Here is a 20362-nt window from a genome sequence, read left to right as displayed (position 1 = left end):
TTATCATCTAGATATTCAATTCAATTCAGTTTATTTATATAGCGCCAAATTCACAACACATGTCATCTCAAGGCACTTTACAGTTCAACCAGATCATACAGTCAAATTGATACAAAGTTTTCTATCTAAGGAAAACCAGTTGATTGCATTGACTCATTGACTCAAATACAATCCCCCACACTAAGCATGCTTGTAGCGACAGTGGAGAGGAAAAACTCCCTTTTAACAGGAAGAAACCTCCAGCAGAACCAGGCTCAGTGTGAGCGGCCATCTGCCGAGGCCGACTGGGGTTCAAGGAGACAGAAGCAGAGATACAAAAAGCAGCTGTAAAAGGCGGCCCCGTCCAGGAAACACGCAGCCAGACAGACGAGCTCCAAGGCAGCTCCCATGCCAGAGGACGAAGAGAGCACATCCACTCAGTCACGGTCAGAGAAACAGGATCACACTGGAAAACAGGCCGATCTCCAACATCTATAAACAAGGGTGTTGATAGAAGCAGCACAGCTGATGTTTCTCTCCAGTATGGCGTCACAGCCAAACAGGAACAGACGAGGCAAAGCTACTCTGAGGAAAAGCAGAGAGAGCAGAAGGTTAGAGATTGAACTAACAGATTCTGCAGAATAGGAGAACAGAGAGAGAATGAAGCAGAATGATGAAATGGGGGTCCCTATGTCCTCCAAAAGTCTAAGCCTATAGCAGCATAACTATAGAGATAGCTCAGGATAACCTGAGCCACCCTAACTATAAGCTTTATCAAAAAGGAAAGTTTTAAGCCTAGCCTTAAAAGTAGACAGGGTGTCTGCCTCACGGACTAAAACTGGTAGTTGGTTCCACAGGAGAGGAGCCTGATAACTAAAAGATCTGCCTCCCATTCTACTTTTAGAAATTCTAGGAACCATTAGTAAACCTGCAGATTGAGAGTGAAGTGCTCTGTTAGGAACATAAGGAACAATCAGATCTCTGATATAAGATGGAGCTTGGCCATTTAAGGCTTTATATGTGAGAAGGAGGATTTTAAATTCTATTCTTGATTTAACAGGAAGCCAATGAAGAGAAGCCAGGATAGGCGAGATATGATCTCTCTTTTTAATTTTCATTAGAACTCTGGCTGCAGCATTTTGGATCAGCTGAAGGCTTTTAACTACAGTTTGTGGACTTCCTGATAGTAAAGAATTACAATAGTCCAGCCTTGAAGTAACAAATGCATGGACTAGTTTCTCAGCATCACCCCTGGACAGGATATTTCTAATTTTTGTAATGTTCCTCAGATGAAAGAAGGAAATTCTAGAAACCTCTTTGATGTGGGATTTAAATGACAGGTCCTGATCAAAAATAACACCAAGATTTTTTACTTTATTATCTGAAATCAGTTTAATCCCATCCAAATGAAGTGACTGGCTAATCAGTTTCTTTTTCAGAGACTCTGGTCCAAAGACTATAACTTCTGTTTTGTCTGCATTCAGGAGCAGAAAGTTAAGAGTCATCCAGGTTTTTATGTCTTCAAGACATGCCTGTAATCTATGTAATGGGTTAGCTTCATCTGGATTTATTGACAGATATAGCTGGGTATCATCAGCGTAACAGTGGAAATTAATCCCATGCTGTCTAATAACTCTACCAATTGGGAGCATGTATAAAGTAAAGAGAATTGGTCCTAGCACTGATCCCTGTGGTACTCCACAGGTAACCTTTGAGCGTGTTGAAGATCTATCATTAACATGAACAAACTGAATTCGATCAGATAGATAAGATTTAAACCAGTCTAGTGCTGTTCCTTTAATTCCAACAAAATATTCAAGTCTTTCTAAAAGAATATTATGGTCAACTGTATCAAATGCAGCACTAAGATCCAACAGGACGAGCACAGATACAAGTCCATTATCTGAGGCCATGAGAATATCATTAGTGACTTTCACCAGAGCTGTTTCAGTGCTATGATGAGCTCTAAAGCCAGACTGAAACTCTTCAAAAAGTTCATTATGGTGGAAGTGATCGCAAACTTGTTTGGCAACTACTTTCTCAAGAATTTTGGATAAGAAAGGAAGATTGGATATAGGTCTATAATTGACCAAGTCATGGCTCTGGGTGAGTTTGGCAACTGTATTAAAAAGAAATCTAGGATTATTCTTATTCTCCTCTATTAATGAGGAGAAGTATGCTGCTCTTGCTTTACAAAGAGTCCTCTTATACAGCAGTAAACCATTTTTCCAGACTAGGAAGGACTCTCGCAGGCCTGTGGAGCGATATTTTCTCTCCAGTTTCCTAGCATTTTGCTTCAAAGTACGCAGCTCTGCATTAAACCAAGGAGCAAGCTTTCTATTTTTAACGGTTTTCATTTTCAAAGGAGCTGCGTTGTCTAAGGCAATACGCAGAGAACTAGCAACCCCATCAACAAAATCATCAACCTGTGAAGGGGAATAAGCTAAGCTTTTGCACTCTGCAGCACTGCTCAGTGACACAGAGGAGAGAGAAAGTGAAGCAGATTCTTTTAAATTTATAACTGCACTATCTGATAAAGATCTACTAAAATTGAACCTTCTTTTGGGGGAGGAGAACTCTGTTAAAGTAATCCTGAAGGTTATTGGAAAGTGGTCAGAGAGGACAGGGTTGTGAGGAAATACTGTTATTTCTTCACATTCTATGCCGTATGTCAGCACAAGATCCAAAGTATGAAGATGAGAATGCGTGGGACTATTCACATTTTGAACAAAGCCAATAGTGTCTAAGATAGCATTAAAGGCTGCTCTTAAGCTATCGCCTTCAATGTCAGCATGGATGTTAAAATCTCCCACTATGATGACCCTGTCAGTATTTAATACCAAATCAGAAAGGAACTCTGAAAACTCATCCAAAAATTCAGAGTAAGGACCTGGTGGACGATACAAAGTTACAAAAAGAAGAGGTTTTCTTGCCTTGAAATTTGGATCAGGGAAATTAAGGGTTAAATGTTCAAAAGAGTTGTAGGTATTAATTGTTTTGGGAGTAATCAGCAAGTCAGACTGGAAGATTGTTGCTACTCCTCCTCCTCGCCCAGAACTTCTGGGGATGTGAAAATTTAAATAGCTTGAAGGAGTTGCCTCATTTATGCTCACATAATCCTCTTGCTGCAGCCAGGTTTCTGTAAGGCAAAACAAGTCAATGTGATTATCACAAATCAAGTCATTAACTAGTAGACTTTTAGAGGAAAGCGATCTTATGTTAAACAGACCGCATTTAATTGTTTTAACTTTTTCCCCAATTGGAGTTATTTTGATTTTAATTAGATTATCATGATTTACTCCTTTGGGAATCTTTGCTAATTCATTAGATTTTGGTCGTGGGCAAGACACTGTCTGGATGGAGTAAAGAGTGGGTAACAGTAGAGAAGCTGCAGAGATGTGTGTTAAACTACAACTCTGCTTCCAGGTCTGCACCCTGGGTGGTCAGGGTTTTGGAGGACTAATAAATGTGGCCAGATTCCTAGAAAGAAGAGCTGCACCATCCAAAGTGGGATGGATGCCGTCTCTCCGAATCAGACCAGGTTTTCCCCAAAAGGATTGCCAATTATTAATGTAGCCCACGTTGTTTTCAGGACACCACCTAGACAACCAGCGGTTGAATGACGACATGCGGCTAAACATGTCATCACTGGTCAGATCAGGGAGGGGACCAGAGAAAATTACGGAGTCCGACATTTTTTTGGCAAACTTACACACCGAAGCAACACTAATTTTAGTGACCTCCGATCGGCGTAACCGGGTGTCATTACCACCAGCGTGAATAACAATCTTACTGTATTTAACCTTATCCTTAGCCAGTAGTTTCAGGTAGGATTTGATGTCGCCCGTTCTGGCCCCCGGCAAACATTTGACTATGGTCCCTGGTGTCTCTAATGCCACGTTTCTGACTATGGAGCTGCCAATCACCAGAGTGGGCTTCTCAGTGGGTGTGTCACTGAGTGGGGAAAACCGGTTAGAAACGTGAACGGGTTGGTGGTGACCAGTGGGCAGAGATCCACGACTACGCTTTCTGCGTACAGTTACCCAATCGCCTGGCTGCTCAGGCACTTTTGGAGGACAGCCACGTGGGGGGCCTACTTTAACTCCTGGATGTTCAACAGCCTGAAGCCTGGATTCTAACTCTGACACCCTCGCCTCCAAAGCTACAAAAATACTACACTTATTACACATCCCATTATCACTAAAGGAGGCAGAGGAATAACTGAACATCTGACACAGAGAGCAGGAGAGAGGAGAGGAAGAAGGAAGAGTTGGAAAAGAGTCAAGGGAGGGAGAGAGAGAAGCCATAGCAATGCTAAGCTAGCGCTAGCCTAGGCTAGCTACTCCTTGCTATCAGAAATAAAACCGTGTGAAACTGACAAGTGCTCAGTAGAAAAGTGCAGCAGAAGGTGCTATGTTTTAAAGTAGTCAGTTAGAGTTACTTAGATACAGAGATATCACAGAGAAAATAACTTAACTTCAGATGGAGATCCTCTGAACAGCTGCACACTCAGTTAATCCAAACAGGAAGTGAACAGGTCTTGAAGTGAACAGGTGAAGATATAGATGTTGAACCTGAGTATATATGGTACTACTTTTTTGGTAAAATTGGTATTGCAAATAAAAACAAAAACAAGGAATCACCTTCAGTTTCTAGTATGAAACAGAGTATATTGATTGATACTGATGTTACTTTTGTACTTTGCATCAAACTAGCTACATTTATATGCGAAAACTAATTTTCCCCGATCTGATTTAAACCTTGGTTGACTGGAAAATCGAAATCTCTGTTTACATTGACACTGAATAAAATTATCCGATCACTAACAAGCATTTGATCAGATCAAATCATTTGAAGCGTGCGTGGAACTGTCTTAATTTTATAAAAATGCTTTAAGAGTAGAAGATGAAACTGCGTGTTGTACTTATCCGCCCGTCCTTTAACTTTAGCTGCTCTTTATCCCCGCCTCTCATATTTCTTTTTCTTCAGTTCTTCAGTCGTGTCTGTTTATGTTGTTTTTTTCTTTCCATTATGGACCTTCATTGCTTTTTTGTATCCATACTTTTGTTTTTGCTGCTCATTTTAATTAAGTTAAGGGGTTAGGAGTACCTTATGCTAATGCTCGTTAGCTACAGGAGTATAGGGCAGGATGGCATTTTCATCCGCACATTACATTTACAGCCACCTGCACCACCTAAGGCCAAGAGAATGTGGGTCAAGGTTAGGAGTGAAGAGTCAAATGTCATGCTGATATTGCACACATGTGCATTGGAGATTATTTTACTCCAAAGATCCTAAAGGGTGTTTACTTGGAGGCCAATCCGATTGGCGATCGGAAAAAAAAAAACAACAGAAAAAAAACTCTTTTGAAATGAAATTTGTTTCAGATCGGATTAAAATCTTCAGTCCACCTTGTTTAGATGAAACATTTTGATTTCTGTGTCTATGTAATCTTAACTAGTGTCTACTAGGCAAATAGGAATACATGACTAACCGGTCATATTCAACATGTGAAGCACCCACACTGTCAGATGAGTTAAACAGCAGTCCTCCATCAACAGTCGCATTTCTTTGTCCCATTCTAAATTTTACAGGCTTTCAATTTCTGTATAAATTCAGTTCTCCTTTGAAAACCTTGAGTTTCCTTAGGAAAAAGAGAGCAGGCACCTACAGTTTCTTAATACCTTACAGTTTCTGCTAAATTATGTTGGTCTGCCACATATAATCTCAATAAAATTGACTGGTGATTTCCTTATGTGTCCAAACCTTGCTGTCAGATCCAGGCAGCTTTGAGGCACAAGTCAGAGATTGAACATCATCGTAACAAGATCCGTCTGCGTGCCAAGAGGAAAGGCCACTATGATTTTCCTGCAATGGATGACATGATCAGCAGCCTCGGCGACGCAAAGGAGCAGGATCGCATCTACCAAAAGGCTCAGACTCAAATAGATAAGATTCTGGATCCAGATAATCCAGTTCCCTCCATTTTCATCGAGTCCAAGAAAAGGTTTGAGCTCGTCGGTTTACTATTTGAATATTCCCTTTGACATTATAGTTTTCAGATTCAGCTGAAGTAAAATAAAGCAGTCTAAAACATGTTGACTCTGTTCCTTTGCCTCCACAGCGGCCGCGGGCGGCGCTCTCCAAAGCAGAGACTGAGGGAGCAGCTGAATGGAGGCATGATGGAAGCAGACAAAGACCACCTCATCACTGAGGATGGCGACGCAGTCTACAGGAGGTGCCCTGGGGTCAACAACGTAGCATATGTGGTGAGTAGAAACAGCAGATCAACATCAACAATCCAAGAACTGCCAGACATTCAAATGCCCTGTATTCTGAATCCAGTCGGACCCTGACCAAGGCCCTGGCTCCCCTCTGAGGAGCCCCTCCCCCACTGATGATGTCTTCCTCGGCCCAGCTTCCTCCCCTCCAGGCCAAGCCCCTCCCCCACCCCCCTACATGCCTCCACAGCCCTCCATAGAGGAGGCACGGCAACAGATGCACTCCCTGCTGGACGATGCCTTTGCTTTGGTGTCGCCCACGTCTCAGAGCAGCACAGCAGGGATCACCCTGCCAGGGGTCATCAGCAACCCTCAGGGCACCAGCCCTCCAGGCCGGGGCCCCAAAGCGTGGGGCCCCTCTTACCAAGCTCTTGGTTCTTTTCCTGGTGTAAGTATTCAGATGTTAATCAGCTACTTTGACATACTGTTGATATCACTTTTATTATAGTGCATCTCTTTTAGTAATTATTGCTTTTTGGTTTTGAATAAATTTTATTCTGTCACCAATTTAGTTTTCCTACACTTTTGGTTTGTTTTCAACAACTTTAATCATTATTCTCTAGTCTTTCTTTTTTTCTGCTGAGTATTAACCTTTCTACCAGTTGTTATATTAAAAGAGCATTTTTATTTCAGTTTTATTAATTAGTTTATCATATTTTTTCTTTCTACTCTTTCAGTTGTTTTGCTCTTATCATTTTTTTTGCTCCTTTTAAATACTTTTTCTCTAAAAAGTCCTTCAAACCCAAGCAACTTCAGAGCTTAATTTTCTCGTTTTATATCCTAACCATCTTGCCGCATCCGCTCTGCTGACGATCTTTGCTGATAGATTAGTTTGCAGACAAACATTTGCTTCATTTCTCTGTGTTTGGAAATATTTTTACTTGTAAATGGACGTATTTGGTTCTCAATCAGTAGTAGTAGTTCTGCGTAAAGAACAATATTCTGAACAAAGTCAAAGTCAAGACTTTGATGACATTGTTCTGCACTCATCTCTCTCCTGCAATACTATTGGTTGAGCCTTCCATGATGCCTTCTTTTCTTTCAGACAAACATCTCACCAACCAAATGTATTAACAATAAATACTTTCATTTTTCTAAATGTAAATAAAATACTTTAATATCAAATTTACATACTCAATCACATGTGAATGAACAACTCATTCTGTGACTGTGAGTCTGAAAAGGAGTATGATAAGGTTTAACTTCAGTTTCCATTAATTAATTTATACCATAGTCTTCTTGTTTCCGGTATCCTTTTCAAAATGATATTTTTCTCTCAAATATATTTCAATTGTTATACAATCAAAATGATATCTAATCACATTAATTATGGTTTCAATTGTATTATATCTAAGACTGATGTTTACATATATAGCCACTCTTCCACCAGTCTTCCCCTCTCTATAATAATATAGCTAAATTGATGAGCATTTAGCTTAAAATCTGCTCCCTTCTCAAAATTAAGCCAGGTCTAGAGGTAGTAATGACACTTAAAGGTTGATTAAGCTGGCTTAAACAGCCTTTGATGTGGTTAAAATTAGCATATAAGCTTCTACTGTATAAATGTATAATGGAAAATGTATTTTCTGCTTTAAATGTTGAGTTGCATTGCTAAGTCGAGCAGTGGCCACAGATGTTCATAATGTTAGAGAAGAAGTTATCCAAAGTGATCCAAAACCTTTTCCTTTTTTAGACTTTTATATTCAGTGTAGCCACAGATGTTCATAATGTTAGAGAAGAAGTTATCCAAGTGATCCAAAACCTTTTCCTTTTTTAGACTTTTATATTCAGTGTAGTCAAATGTTCAGTCCCAGGTGATCAACATCAGATAGAGTTAGTGTCAATTTTATGTCCATAATTAATGAAGACAAAGTATTATTTAATTGAGACATTGTGATTGTGTGTCATGTGCCACTAAGAAGAAGGGTCTGATTGTTTTGTCTTTTGGTTTGGGTTTAAAGTCGGGTCCGGACCTTTGGGAAATTCTGTATGCTGTGTAGCGATATTATATTGGATATTTGCATAAAAACGGTTTGCAGATAAAGGCTACAGTATGATCTATTTGGTAAAGAGAGGCAGACAGATTATGATTTAAATGTCCTGCTCACCATACGCTAACCCTCCCTTTCTTTCACAACACGAAGCCGGCAGCTTCCACTGAACTTGTTTCTTCTTAGCAAACTAATTGGTTAAGCATTCCTCCATCTGTTGCTCCCAGGCAGCTCCAAGCTAACAGCCCTTATCAGCTATATAAAGTCCGCCTCCTAAGACCCTACAGCTTTACAGACTTTATGTCCCTCATATCTGCATATATATATATATATATATATATATATATATATATATATATATATATACATATATATATATACACTATATTGCCAAAAGTATTTGCTCACCCATCCAAATTATTGGAATCAGGTGTTCCAATCACTTCCATGGCCACAGGTGTATAAATTCAAGCACCTAGGCATGCAGACTGTTTTTACAAACATTTGTGAAAGAATGGGTCGCTCTCAGGAGCTCAGTGAATTCCAGCGTGGAACTGTGATAGGATGCCACCTGTGCAACAAATCCAGTCGTGAAATTTCCTCGCTCCTAAATATTCCACAGTCAACTGTCAGCTGTATTATAAGAAAATGGAAGTGTTTGGGAACGACAGCAACTCAGCCACGAAGTGGTAGGCCACGTAAACTGACGGAGCGGGGTCAGCGGATGCTGAAGCGCATAGTGCGAAGAGGTCGCCAACTTTCTGCAGAGTCAATCACTACAGACCTCCAAACTTCATGTGGCCTTCAGATTAGCTCAAGAACAGTGCGCAGAGAGCTTCATGGAATGGGTTTCCATGGTCGAGCAGCTGCATCCAAGCCATACATAACCAAGTGCAATGCAAAGCGTCGGATGCGGTGGTGTAAAGCACGCCGCCACTGGACTCTAGAGCAGTGGAGACGCGTTCTCTGGAGTGACGAATCGCGCTTCTCCATCTGGCAATCTGATGGACGGGTCTGGGTTTGGCGGTTGCCAGGAGAACGGTACTTGTCTGACTGCATTGTGCCAAGTGTAAAGTTTGGTGAAGGGGGGATTATGGTGTGGGGTTGTTTTTCAGGAGCTGGGCTTGGCCCCTTAGTTCCAAGGAAAGGAACTCTGAATGCTTCAGCATACCAAGACATTTTGGACAATTCCATGCTCCCAACTTTGTGGGAACAGTTTGGAGCTGGCCCCTTCCTCTTCCAACATGACTGTGCACCAGTGCACAAAGCAAGGTCCATAAAGACATGGATGACAGAGTCTGGTGTGGATGAACTTGACTGGCCTGCACAGAGTCCTGACCTCAACCCGATAGAACACCTTTGGGATGAATTAGAGCGGAGACTGAGAGCCAGGCCTTCTCGTCCAACATCAGTGTGCGACCTCACAAATGCGCTTCTGGAAGAATGGTCAAAAATTCCCATAAACACACTCCTAAACCTTGTGGACAGCCTTCCCAGAAGAGTTGAAGCTGTTCTAGCTGCAAAGGGTGGACCGACGTCATATTGAACCCTATGGATTAGGAACGGGATGTCACTTAAGCTCATATGTGAGTCAAGGCAGGTGAGCAAATACTTTTGGCAATATAGTGTATATACCGGTGTGTGTATATATATATATATATCAAGTTCTGTAAAAATTCCTACTGTTGCTGTATGCTAAATCTCAATTTTAGAGTATGGTTTTTTACAAACTTATTTGTACAGTTTTATGTTATTGTTGAAACAGCTGAGAGACGAAGTTATCTGGCTGGCAAACCTTATATCCACATATCATTGGAATCCTATTCAGGGTTAAGGATCACAGCTGGAATGAGATACAATAACAGGACATGTTGTAAGGGGTTACTGGAAACCTAAACACTGATTAATCCGTCACATTCACGTAATGAGTGTCATAGCTACACAGGCTTCCCTATTAAATCTGTCCTTGAAGGCAATGCTTTAGATACTACTTTAAACATATCTGCTTTTGTTTTTTTATGTTAAACTCTAATGTTCTGAATAATCAACTATCAGCTCTGAGACTACAGAAATGATTCACTGTAATAAGATGCTCTAAAAGGGACGATTGAAACAAAGCTAAACTTTGGTTCTTTTAAATAAGTGAGGCAAAGAGGTGTACAGAGATCTGTGGCTGATGCCAGATAATAATGCAGAATACATCTTTTACAGAGGGTGTCCACTCCATCAGTGCTTATCAGTAGACTATGTCTCACTATTTTGGGGTCAGATAGGTTTTATAAATGTGCTGCAATTTCTAATTGACTCACAGGTGTTTTATTATAAAACCCAGTCTCAATGAGAAAAACTTTTCAGACATTATCTGTCTTTAAGCTGCACAGTATATTTTTTATTCCAACCCCTTTCCCTCAACAATTAAAACAAAACCTTAGGTTTTGTAACATTGTGACAATAATTAAGATGATTATTCAATGCAGTTTATTTCTATAGCACCAATTCACAACACACGTCACCTGAAGGGAGTTTAGAGACAATTCAACCAGATCAGACAGTCCAATTGGTTCAGTCTGTCAGTTTTCACTCCAAGGAAAACCAGACCCCTCACACCAAGCATGCATGAAGCGACAGAAGAGAAGAAAAACTCTCTTTTAACAGGAGGAAACCTCCAGCAGAACCAGGCTCAGTGTGAGCAGCCATCTGCCAAGGGCGACTGGAGTTCAGGGAGATGTTCCAATCCCAAAGTTGGCTATGCTCAAATAATTATGATATTTCGTGGAGAATAAATAAAACATTAGAACTTCTACCTCATAGCATTATATTATAAAAAGGAAAAGTTATAATCATACATACCTGTTACTGTATATTTAATGTAAAGCATGTAATATTAGCTAGTGTACATTTTTTTCAAGCAACATAGATTATACCTTACAAGTAACAGACAAAATAACCTGTAGATCTCAAAGTGCGAAGCCATTCCCTCGTCTAAAGAAATACATCAACATGTGAGAAACAAAGTCACCAATCAGAAATATAAGAATTTCTATGAAATCAAAGGACCCCCACCAAGAAAGAAAAAAATCACACACTGTTTTTGAGTTTTACAAAAACGAGAAAGTTCAGATTGAATCTTTAATTCAATGCTTTTTGCTGCTGCTGAACTGCAGAAAGAAAGGAGACCAACCATATCTCACTTCAACACAGAATAAAACTGACGGCTTTTCAGGATCCATAAGTAGGAGAAGAGTTAATGCTCCATAAAATACAGATATCTTCTCTGGATTTATTGTCCTGTATGGATCTGCTACGTTCCGACAGCAGGATGTTTGTTGTCTATTTCAGACTAATGACTCTCAGATGACATGTTTTCTTCTTCTAGAGAATCACTGAGCTGGGCGTGTCCTCTGCTGCTGTCCCAGGCCTGACCCCAAGGTGAGCAGGAACCCAGTTGAAAGACAATCATATACTAACTTAGAACATTTAAATTCACCTCTTTTTCAATTTATCAAAAGGATGTCTTCGGGATAGTTCCAGTGAAATTTACTCACCTCTTTCCCAGTATGTATGTTTTCCTTTTGGTGCAGCATAGCAAAACATTTATGAAAGGTAGGAGCTGCGGTCCCTCATAAATAATGAAAGCAAGTCTTTTTAAATAAATCTGTTTAATGGAACCGGTCTGAGCAAAGGTCATAAGGACACACACTTGTTTTAGAACACAGCAATGGGTTCAAACTTCTGTGTTTGCAATTAATTTTGTTTTGCAGCCTTTTTAATGCAAAAATGTTACATTTGGGTTATAGTTTCTACCAGTCCGTTTTCAGGGTTGTTGTTTTGCATCTTTATTGCTTTCACATCCAGGAAATAGATTATTGCAACTAATGAATTATTCTCTTTGTGTTTCAGACTAGGCCTTGGCTCCAGCTACCTGTCACCAGGAGAGGCAGCAGGCCACAGCGAGTCCCTCCAACCAGACAGCTTGTACTCCGGCAGGGGCCTCTACGCCAAAGAGCTGCCCTCGTCTGCCAGGCCACGCCCAGTAGGGGGAACTACAGGTACGGGGAAAGGTTTGGAAACAACACGCATGCTCCGCGGGTCATCAATTACTTATGTTGGGAATTTAAAACTTTGTAGAAATATCTGTTTTTATCAGTATCTCAAGGTCAAGGCTGCATCAGGTGAAGATGTTTGAAAACCTTTCAGATAAATGTATGTTTCATTGCTGCAGCGTAATCTTTCAGAGAAAGGCTTAATTCCAGTATTTGTTTATTACCCAAGTCTTTTTTTTATTGCAATTTGAAATATCAACATAAAACATAAATATCTAATAAATGTCATGACTCCATAACAAATAACAAATATAGACAAGGTTGAAAGATGAAAGGAGAAAAGAGGAATTAAAGACATCGGCAATGTTAGATATAACTAATAGCACGAGTAATATAGAAAAATAAATAAGGTTAATATTGACTCACCAACACATTAGGTGTTTATGTTACATATAAATCTTCTCACCATTTACAGTTGAACAACATCAAATAGATTACGGTAAAATATTTTTAATTAGACCCATTAAAGATGAAAGAAACTCCTTGCTTCCTTCACACACTGTCAGTGAGTCAAAGCTCATCTACTTAGTAGGGAAAAATCCAACTTTTGACATAATTGGTTTGAACTAAATGTTGTTCTGTACCCACTTAATTTTTTAAGTTGATCAGAGTTTCTAAGATTTTAACAATCCATGACTTCCTGTTTTCCCTGCTGTAGAAATATAATGCGATAAAGAGGCTCCTGACATTTAGCCCCTCCCATAATCCATAATCCTCTACTTGGATGCAAGCTTATCTTCAATGATCCAGGGGATAAATACATATTTATAGCCCACAGGTGGAGAAATGCAGCAAAGAGACCCGTACTGACGACCTAGTCATCATAGCAACCATTTCATCCCTGTCTTTGACTTAATGAAGGGCTGAATATATATTGGAGAAAAAAAATCTGGTTGTAGCACAACCAGTTGATGCAGAAGAGCATCTCTGAACACACAACGTGTGGAACCTTGAGGCAGATGGGCTGCAGCAGCAGAAGACCACAGCTGGCGCCACTTCTGTTGACTGAGAACAGGGAACTGAGGCTACAATTCGCACAGGTTTACCAGAAGTAGACAATGGGTGGTTGGAAAAACACCGCCTGGTCTGATTAGACCTCACCTGCACATTCGGATGGTGGGGTCAGAATTTGGCGTCAACATCACAAAAGCATGTAACCATGCTGCCTTGTTCAGGCTGGTGAAGGTGGTTTAATGGTGTTGGGGATATTTTCCTGCTGTGTTTCTGACCACAGGCTGCCCATCTTCTGATGGTGCATTATACTCTTGGAAGAAGCCATCTGGTTGCCAGACTGGTTTCTTAACATGACAGTGAGTTCACTGAACTCAAACAGGACATTCTGAAGGCAAAGGGGTCCAACCCGGTTCTAACAAGGTGCAGCTCATAAAGTGGCCGGTGAGTCTATACTCTAGTTCGATATTTCAGGAGAAAATAAGTCCTTTTGAAAGCAATTACCAACATATCTACTGGTTGAAACCTTTTACCATAATCGTTTTCTTCCAATAAAAGGGTTGGGACCTAGCCTAGTAAACTAGCCCCACCCGCCAGCGGCCAAAATCATTTTTGCCTGCTAGTGGTCCGGCCTCGATCAATGCCCCAAGCCCTAGAACTGGCGGGCCAATCACAACGCAGAGATGTGTTTTGAATTTCTGGATGCAAAGCGGGCGAGGTTTTGAGGGCGTGACGACAAAGCTGTGACGCTGGAGAAAGCACAACAAAGAAGATGGCAACAACTATTGAACAGTTCTCATTTAACTCAGATTTGGAATCAGTTTTGGAAGGATTAGACTTGGGGTTTTCGTTGAAACGTGAGCAGGAAGAGGCTCTACGCTCACTCATTTTTAAGAAGGACATATTTGCCGTTTTACTGACTGTTTACACTCCCCCACCAGCTTTCTGTCGCGCTTATATCGTCACAGTCAGTTGCACTCATTGGTCAGAGCATTGGCCAATAGGCACAGACATGATTTGAAAGACAACGGGCTGTTCTCATCAACAATCTTCCGATGTCTCATTCATCGGGCCAGACTAAATTACACATTTAATCTCACATTTAGTCTGGTTTATCAGGCTAGTTAGGACACATTTTTTCTGTTTGATATTATTCAACAATAACAGATGATTTTGTTGGTATTTACATCATCTTTGATGTGGCTGTTTATACTTAGCAATAACTCTTAACAGCTACTTTAGCTTAATGGTTTGAGGGAATGTCACGTGTCAGAAGGAAAGCTGCTTTTCCCTGTTTTACCAATTCCATAAATACAGCTTCAAGGATTCAGACGAGCCCATCCCATATATCTGTCCAACTGGAGGAGCCTCGTCTCTCTTCTAAATAATTAAAGGAGCTGACTTTCTGCCACCAGCAACACGTGACATGGAATAATACAAATGGATTTTGGCACTTAGCTTATTGAGTGAAGCACTCTGCCAGCCAAGTGCCTTTTAGAGTTTGATGATTGCATCAAACTGTTCGGTAGAGGATCGCATTTCAGGTGAAATGACTCTGCTGTGGTTTGTGTGTGTCCAAAGGGGCCCAGCTCCATCACCTCACACAGGTCGGCCTGTCCAGCCGGATGAACGGTTACCCGGCAGGGATCAGGGCCGCTCCCGGCCAGAACGGAGGCCTGGGCTGGAACGATTACCATGGTGACAATTTTTCCAGGATTGAAGCAGAAAAAGACGCAGTAAGTGAATCAGAAATTGTGCTGTTTAGACCCAGGTCAATCTTAATAAATTTAATTATGCTCAAAAAGTTAATTTATTTCAGTTTTTCATTAAAAAATCAAAACTCAGTGATCTTGTAGTTGAATTACACAACATATAATCAATTGCAGGTGTTTGTGTCTATAAATTTTAGATGATTCCGGCTTGAGGCTGATGAAAATTCAAAAGGTTACCTCTCAGGAAAGTGAAATGATAATAAAAAAATAAAATAAAAAAAACTGTTGTTAAGGCCTTCTGGATCACAGCAAGAATTCCGACTTTCAAGTTTCGAGCTTGTTCAAAGGGTTTTATCCAAGCATTCTAATGGAAAGTTCAGTGGAGGGAAAACCTGCAACTTAAGAGCTTGAAATAAAGGAATTCCATTAGGTTACATCCATCTTCCTCCGCTTATCCGGGGTCGAGTCACCAGGGCAGCAGCTTAAGAAGGGAGGCCCAGACTTCCCTCTCCCTAGCCACTTCTTTCAGCTCTTCAGGAGGAACCCCAAGGCGTTCCCAGGCCAGCCGAGAAACATAGTCTCTCCAGCATGTCCTGGGTCTTCCCCGGGGCCTCCCCCCGGTGGGACGTGCCTGGAACACCTCACCAGGGAGGCGTCCAGGTGGCATCCTAAACAGATGCCCAAGCCACCTCAACTGGCTCCTCTCGACGTGGAGGAGCAGCGGCTCTACTCCAAGTCCCTCCCGGATGACCGAGCTTCTCACCCTATCTCTAAGGGAGAGCCCAGCCACCCTACGGAGGAAACCCATTTCAACCGCTTGTATCCGCGATCTCGTTCTTTCGGTCATGACCCAGAGTTCATGACCATAGATGAGGGTAGGAACGTAGATCGACCGGTAAATCGAGAGCTTCGCTTTTTGACTCAGCTCTCTCATCACCACGATGGACCGGTACAGCGCCCGCTTCACGGCAGACGCTGCACCAATCCGCCTGTCGATCTCCCGCTCTTTTCTTCCCTCATTCGTGAACAAGATCCCAAGATACTTAAACTCCTCCACTTGGGGCAGGACACCCCCCCTGACCCAGAGAAGGCACTCTACCCTTTTCCGGCTCAAGACCATGGCCTCGGATTTGGAGGCACTGATCCCCATCCCGGCCGCTTCACACTCGGCTGCAAACCGATCCAGCGAGAGCTGCAGATCACGACCTGATGAAGCCAATAGGACCACATCATCTGCAAAAATCAGAGACGCAATCCTAAGGCCACCAAAACGGATCCCCTCAACACCTTGGCTTCGCCTAAAAATTCTGTCCATGAAGGTAATGAACAGAATCGGTGACAAAGGGCAGCCCTGGCGGAGTCCAACTCTCACCGGAAACGAGCCCGACTTACTGCCGGCAATGCGGACCAGACTCTGACACCGGTCATAAAGCCGGTAATAAAGGAATTTTTAGATGATATTCTCATTTGTTAAGATACACCAGTATAGTCCTTCCAATGTTAGTTGTTTATCATTCAGGCATTAAAAAGATCCTAAACTCATTAGATTGTTTCTTTTAATTACTTAATTCCCAAAGTGAAACATGGAATACAGAGTTATTATCTGCTTAAGTTTGTAATTTCTTGGCACATTACATCTGACAGATGAGCCTCATCCTAACATATTCAGACTGAGATGGTGATGTTAGCAAATTATGTTCAAAGGAACTTCAAAGATAAAGTGGGTATTTCATGGTATTTTGTCGGAAAGTGTATTAAGTTTGTTGTTAAAGGCCTTCAGCTCCTGTAATGCTGTGATTTGATCTTCTTTAACTTCCAGATGCACAGGAGTGGAAGTGGGGAGCCTACAGCCCCTCCTGTCCACTTAGACACTTCAGCCGTGGCGTATCTGTCTGCTCCACAGCCCTTGGAAACATCTCCTCCAACCCACTCCTCTGCCTCCCTGATCAAAGCCATCAGGGAGGAGCTGCTGCGTCTTTCCCAGAAACAGGCAGCCGTGTCCAGCTACCACGGCTGAATCTGGGCCTCATGCCTTCAACCAGTCTGTTCACTGAAGGTTCCTCTCTGCTTGGCTTCACCTGACGATGCTTCCCATGGAAGCTCCTGTAGCTGACCAGCAGAGAAACTGTCCCGTTAAACTGAAGAGGAGCTTCACAGATTCACAGGAAAAATAAAATGAATGGCAACAAAATACATCCGCTAAGAGGCAGTGTTATGAAATGGACATTTGGACTTCCTGATCAGGTGGGATAAATCCAATCTGCGTCTGCAGCAGAACCACATCCAGGACTGTATTCCTTCAGACTGTTCAGCATCATGTTTATTATATAAAGTATTTTCTTCAGAAATGTTTTAGTGTATTTTCATCACTACACTGGATGTATAGTTTTTCTCACTCCATCCCCGTGGCCGTAACTGACTGTTTTCAAATAATCACTTATAAACATGGCTAAAATTATCCAAATAGGCTCAAATATAAACACTCCCACTGATACTGGTTTGACGTCCCATCGGAAGCTAAACCCTCCATTCTTGTCGTTGCCGTCTTTAAGATTCGGGAATCCCTCTCATGCTTCTTACCAAATTAGTTTCAGTTCTTTCACAGACCGGCTTTTAACCCACAAAGTTTGGACACAGTTTTTCGGTTCTTTCCATGTTTTTTTGTCTTAGCTTGTTTTATCTGTCCCAAGCCGGTTCTGATCTGCTTTTGGGGCAATGATCTCAAGAGCAGGACAAACAAGGCTTCGTTTTAGTTTGTAACACAGTACCATATTCCAAGCCCACCTCTCACTACATCCGCCCCACCTTCTCAGTAATTAAACCCAGTAAAGTCAACTGTAGTAAATCACATATTGCAGCAAAATTAACTAGTCTGCAATCAGAAAACAACCACCTTTTAAGAACAATTTAAACTGCAGCTGATAATCTCCACTTGTACCAGAATTCAACATTGCTATCAAAACATTTTTTTGCTTCCTCTCACAATGTGTTATTTATTTAATGCATTTCTGAAACGTACCCCCATGTTGCTACCACCATGTTTGACACTTGCTTGTCTTGCTTTTTACATTTTTTTCCTTGTCACCTGGACCCAACAATTGAATATTTGTCTTTTCTGATCATAAAATGTTCCTCAGAAAATGTAGTGCTCTTCCATCTGGGCAGCTGTTTATTTTTTTATTTTTGTTTTAAAGCAATATCTCAGTTCTGGCCTCTGAACTTTTCCATGGAGTCCATTTTTGCCCCTTCTTCCTTTTCTGTCATTGAATCTTAAACTCTGATTTTAATGGACGCAGCAAGGCTTAAAAAGCTTCATCGGTTGTTCTGTATCCTACTTTGACCTCTTGGACGAATTAACCTCTTGGACTCATTTTGGTGGACCAGACACTTAGGTTAAGGTTCTGCATTGTTCCTTGTGTGGGTCACGGTTCTTCCCCTCCAGGCTGACGGAGCTCAGTCACCATTTCTCATTTGTTGCTACATTGAACCCTACTGTGACATGGTGTTGTCTTTTTTTAACATTTTAGATCAAACACATCACGTCACGTTGGTTTTGTGTCATTTTTCTCCAACAACCAAATTTGTAAGCTGTATTTTCTGTTTATTCAGGTTATCTCTGAAACCCCTAAGAACCCGTGACTCTTTCTAACTGCTGTTAACACATTTGAGCCTGTGTTCATACATTTAACCCGAGGATATACATTTTAAAGTGATTCTTTCAATTCCTTTTTTTGTATCTCTGAACATTTCTGTTGTATTACCTGACAACGGTGGAGAAAAGGGGTCGAATTCCTCATTAAAAGCCCGACATTAAATGATATTCATGTCCATGATGCAGTGGTAAACCATATGTATCACCTTAGTAGCACTCCTTTTGCATTCCGCCATGATTTAACCAAGGCTGCCTTGACACTGTGATGTCGACCATTGGACCATCTACTGTTAAAACCTGGAGGAACACCACAGTTAGGAACCAGCAAGCCAGTCAGGATCACACTATGGCTTCCATTCATGATCAAACTGAACATTTCTTCCTGCAGTATAACTGTTTTAGTTTTTTCTTTTGGATCCAATAAGTTTCTTTTTTTGGTGTTGATGTTTTCATGCTGTATTTAATATCTAATGGACTAGTACTCTCATGGCCTTGAAATCAACCTCCAAACATAGTTTTTACAGCTGGTTTTGCAAATAGCTGCTAATGTATACTTGACATGTATAACTGTACGTATTGAGTATTTGGCTGTAACTGGATGCACTGTTTGCAGACTACTTACTGCTCTGGTTTTTACAAACGAGATTCTTTGCAGGAAAAGTTGAAAGGTCATGGGAAGGACTTGCAGAGAAGCGTGACAGGCAACTTTTCTGTGTTAACTGTATATTGGATGATCAGCTTTTATTCTTACAGTATTTAAAGTCTGTCCTGCCTTTTTTTTTTTACTGTCTGCTACTTTTTATCATTTTTTGCTTTTTAAATGTTCTGTTTATTTTGCCTCATGTCATCATGTTTACTTGATTTATTCTTTTTTTTAGCTTTAAAGATCTTAAAGTATTCAATTTTTTGATGTCTGAACATGTTCTTTCCAGGAACCTGAGGTGGTAACTTATTGATCTGCAATAAAAGAAGGAAACATGGACTTTTAAAGCAGGACTTGATGGCATGTTTGTAGAGGGTATAGCAGTGTTGCATTGTGGGATATAGAAGCTTCCTGCCATGATCTGTGCCCCTGTGATGTGCCTGAACTGGTTAGAGTACAGAGCAGAACATCTCACTCACCGTCTTAAATCGTGTTTTTATAAAATCGAATAACCACCAGGAAGCAGTCTAGATATGCAGGCCGTTGTTCTATGAAGTCTGTTCTTATAAAGTGTGATAAAGTGATGGAAAGGCAGTAACATCACAATCCTTACTACAAGTTCTTGTTGTCTGTTTTGCATCCCTGTGCATGCTTTATGCCATCAATCAGACGCTATGCCTCCATCTTCTACACCTGTACTGTAACTACATTTCATAGTTCTACGTTGCTTTATGTCTTTAATTTTGTTGCTTTTCTGCAATGTAAAATACGATGTGTTGGCTGGCCCAACTTTAAGTTTGATTGTTTTTGCATGTTCACTGGTTGAATTTCTCCTGGTTTTTGTTTGCATGCTGTTTCAAAAAATATTGAAAATAATACAAATAGAAAAAAAAAGAATGTGTCTGTGGATTATATGTACCAATACTGAACAGCATTACATCTGAGTTTATCTTCTGGTGCATCACTGTGAGTTAGAAAAGCATTAAATGGTGAAACTTGTTAATTATATACATTTTTATTTTACACACACAATTCTACTTTTTAAGCTTG

At 40.9% G+C, this 20362-nt stretch overlaps 1 protein-coding gene across 4 annotated transcripts in view; it reads left to right on the top strand.

The window, feature by feature from the left end:
• Positions 1–19659, top strand: part of si:ch211-1e14.1 (UPF0606 protein KIAA1549) — a 59235-nt gene extending 39576 nt beyond the window's left edge. For all 4 annotated transcript variants that reach the window (XM_038290961.1, XM_038290960.1, XM_038290959.1 and 1 more), the window contains 7 exons: positions 5757–5986; positions 6104–6248; positions 6325–6648; positions 11628–11680; positions 12152–12300; positions 14887–15041; positions 16837–19659. In XM_038290961.1, the coding sequence (XP_038146889.1) occupies positions 5757–5986; positions 6104–6248; positions 6325–6648; positions 11628–11680; positions 12152–12300; positions 14887–15041; positions 16837–17034 (1254 nt within the window). In that variant the 3' untranslated portion in view covers positions 17035–19659. The remainder of the gene's footprint in view (positions 1–5756; positions 5987–6103; positions 6249–6324; positions 6649–11627; positions 11681–12151; positions 12301–14886; positions 15042–16836) is intronic.
• The last annotated feature ends 703 nt before the right edge of the window (positions 19660–20362 follow it).

This window comes from Cyprinodon tularosa, unplaced genomic scaffold (assembly GCF_016077235.1).
Source record: "Cyprinodon tularosa strain WSP-4 unplaced genomic scaffold, ASM1607723v1 ctg290, whole genome shotgun sequence".
NCBI lineage: Eukaryota > Metazoa > Chordata > Actinopteri > Cyprinodontiformes > Cyprinodontidae > Cyprinodon > Cyprinodon tularosa.
Note: the sequence above shows the minus strand (reverse complement) of the source record. Positions and strands in the feature narration are given on the sequence as shown.